Consider the following 2,849-nt stretch of genomic DNA (forward strand, 5'->3'; position numbering starts at 1 on the left):
GTTTCCTGTCATTAAAGAGATCTTGGAGGATAGGCACCAGGAGAGGGCACTGTGGGGTGGCCCAGCCCTGGAGGTTCACGGAGATACAGTGACATCTTACCAGAGACACTGAAGATCCTGGAGCTGACAGAGATGATGGAGTTCAACAGATCTTACTCTCCTGGGCAATGGAGGATAGTAAATTCAAGTTTCTGATTCTCAAGAAATCTAAGGCAGGAAATTTTTATTCCCACAGCTGAACTCTTCAGCAGAGGGCTTCAGGAGTGTGCAGAATCCAGGACAGGCCAGATATGGCTGAGGAGAGAGGCAGGTGCAGAAAGCAGATTTGCATTGAGGACTTCCTCTCTCTGAGACAAGGAGGGAGATAAAAGCAATCTGGAGGAGCCAGGCCCAGTGCTAGAATCTGAGCAGGGAGTTCTCTGGGGCACTTCCACCATGGCCTGGACTCTGCTTCTGCTTATCCTCCTCAATCAGGGTAAAAGTGTGACATTTGCTGAGAAGGGTTCTTGGGGACATCTGGGTTGATGTTTTCCCTCCTCATGCTCAGGTTAGGAGACCAAGCATTGATTCAACCTAGAGTGTGTTTCCCTCTTTCCAGGTTTCTGGGCCCAGTCTGCTCTGACTCAGCCTCCCTCAGTCTCTGGAACTCCTGGACAGTCAGTCACCATCTCCTGTGCTGGAACCAGCAGTGACATTGGGAGATATAAACATGTGTCCTGGTTCCAAAGTCATCCAGGAACAACCCATAAACTCATGATTCACGGTGTTAGTAGTCGGTCCTCAGGGATCCCTGACCGCTTCTCTGGCTCCAAGTCTGGCACCACAGCATCTCTGACCATCTCTGGGCTGCAGCTGGAGGATGAGGCTGATTACTACTGCTGTTCATATGCAGGCAATTACATTTACCACAGTGGGGCAAGTTGAATGAGAAGTGAGACCAAAACCTGTGCAAAGCATAGAAGCTGTGTCTTGCTCTGAAGATGCTTCCTCAACTTGGTACAGAGATTTCTTCCTGCAACATGAACTAGAAACTTAGTTTCTCTCAGCTCCTCTACTTTCTCATAGCAAAATAACACACAAAGTGTAGCCCTGTTTTTAAGTTCTTGGGACAGTGACAGCTTACTTTGCTCTGGTGATGTGGTCTCTCTAATCCTTTATCTAATGAAAGAGAAGGTTAAATCCATGCCTATAGATGCAATTCCTCCAGTTCTCAGTGAAATCACAAGTTCCTCAGGTCAATGTATGTGAGTTTTCTCCTAGTTAGGATGGCTGTTAGGTAAATGTCTCCTTTTTTCATTAATGAAAGAAATATTTGGAGGGTGAGAAACTCATTCTTGGGGATTCTCAATTTTTATGAGTTCCACAGTGTGCAACCAAATTCCTAGAAGGAACCCCAGTTAGAATGAAAGATTAATTCCATATACAGACATATGATCCTCAAATTACAGTGGAATAACATCCTGACAAACCCTTGTAAATAAAAAATACAATTAAAAAAGTATCTTAATACAGCTAAGCTACTGAATGCCATTGCTTAGTAACCACATACACTATGGAATATAGGGGTTTTTTTTGCCCTCATGATTACAAAGCTTACTGGAGCTGCAACTGCCCCAAACCTCAGTCAAGGTTCAATACACATGAAACTTCCCTGGGAAAAGATCAAAATTGAAAACTGGAAGTATGTTTTCTATCAGATGCCTATCACCCTCCCACCATAATAAAGTGGAGAAATCTTAAAGTCAAGCCATTGTAAAGTGGCCACAATATTGAGAATGGATATGAAAAAACATAATGTGAATTTTACTCACACACAAACACTCACATACCACACCACACACACACACACACTTGTATTTGACTATATTTTCAGGTATTCTTTGAACAAATGGGTACAGGCCCCAGATAACACAAGATGGTAATCAACCTTCATCAACTTGCCAGAATTTTTCCAATATTAACAATGAAACGTCCACTTTCTGACATCTTACATGCCAACCCCAGTAAATTTCTATATCTTCCATTGCACTTTGTGTCTTCTGGATGTGAAGATTCAAAGTGCCTCAACATCTTTCCATGTTCTCCTCAGTAATTAAACTATATATGCACAAATTTTTGAAAAATATGTGAAAATAGTTACTTTCTATATGGCAATTTGAATGTTTGAAGTTTTCATATTTCAAAATGCCTACCAGTGTTTCACTCTTAAATGCCATAGGGGACTCAGCTCTCAGGGCAATTCCCATTCTCTCCAGGGAATTTCCTGGCTAAGAGCCAAGGATACATTCTTGCCTCTTCCTTGGACCTCTTAGGAATTCAGTTGCATCTTTCCTTTTTATCCACCTTCTGCCTGGTTCAGCCCTGGACTTGATGGAGGTGCAAAGAAGAAGGTCCAGGTTTCCACTTGAGCTTCATCCAAGCAGCATGAGGTTACAGTGCTAGAGCATTGGATCTCTTTATCTTTTCATTTTCTTTGTTCATGGTTTCAGGGAGATTTTCCAACACCAAAATAGGAGCTTCCTTAATCTTGTCTTGATATATATATATATATATATATATATATATATATATATATATATATACATACATACATATAATCTCTACCTCCACAACGGAATATTACTCAGCCTCCAAAGAAAATGAAATTATGGCATTTCAAGGTAAATGGATGGAACTGGAGAACATAATGCTATGTAAAGTAAGCCAGTCCCCCAAATCCAAAAGCCAAATATTTTCTCTGATAAGTAGATGATGATCCATAGTGGGGATGAGGGTGGGTAGAAAGAATAAAGGAACTGTGGATTGTACAGAGGGGTTGAGGGGAGGGGTGGGACTGTGGGTATGGGAAG

The 2,849-nt window shown here is 41.8% G+C and overlaps 1 gene segment (V, D, J or C); it reads left to right on the forward strand.

Annotated features, from left to right (window-relative positions):
- The first annotated feature begins 415 nt into the window (after positions 1–415).
- On the forward strand, positions 416–924 carry LOC124109007 (immunoglobulin lambda variable 2-11-like). The segment is given in 2 exon segments: positions 416–475; positions 599–924. Coding segments are annotated over 2 exon segments (366 nt in total).
- The last annotated feature ends 1,925 nt before the right edge of the window (positions 925–2,849 follow it).

The sequence above is a fragment of the Marmota monax genome, unplaced genomic scaffold (assembly GCF_021218885.2).
Source record: "Marmota monax isolate L192 unplaced genomic scaffold, Marmota_monax_Labrador192_F-V1.1 WCK01_AAM20220418_F8-fsc01390, whole genome shotgun sequence".
Classification (NCBI taxonomy): Eukaryota; Metazoa; Chordata; class Mammalia; order Rodentia; family Sciuridae; genus Marmota; species Marmota monax.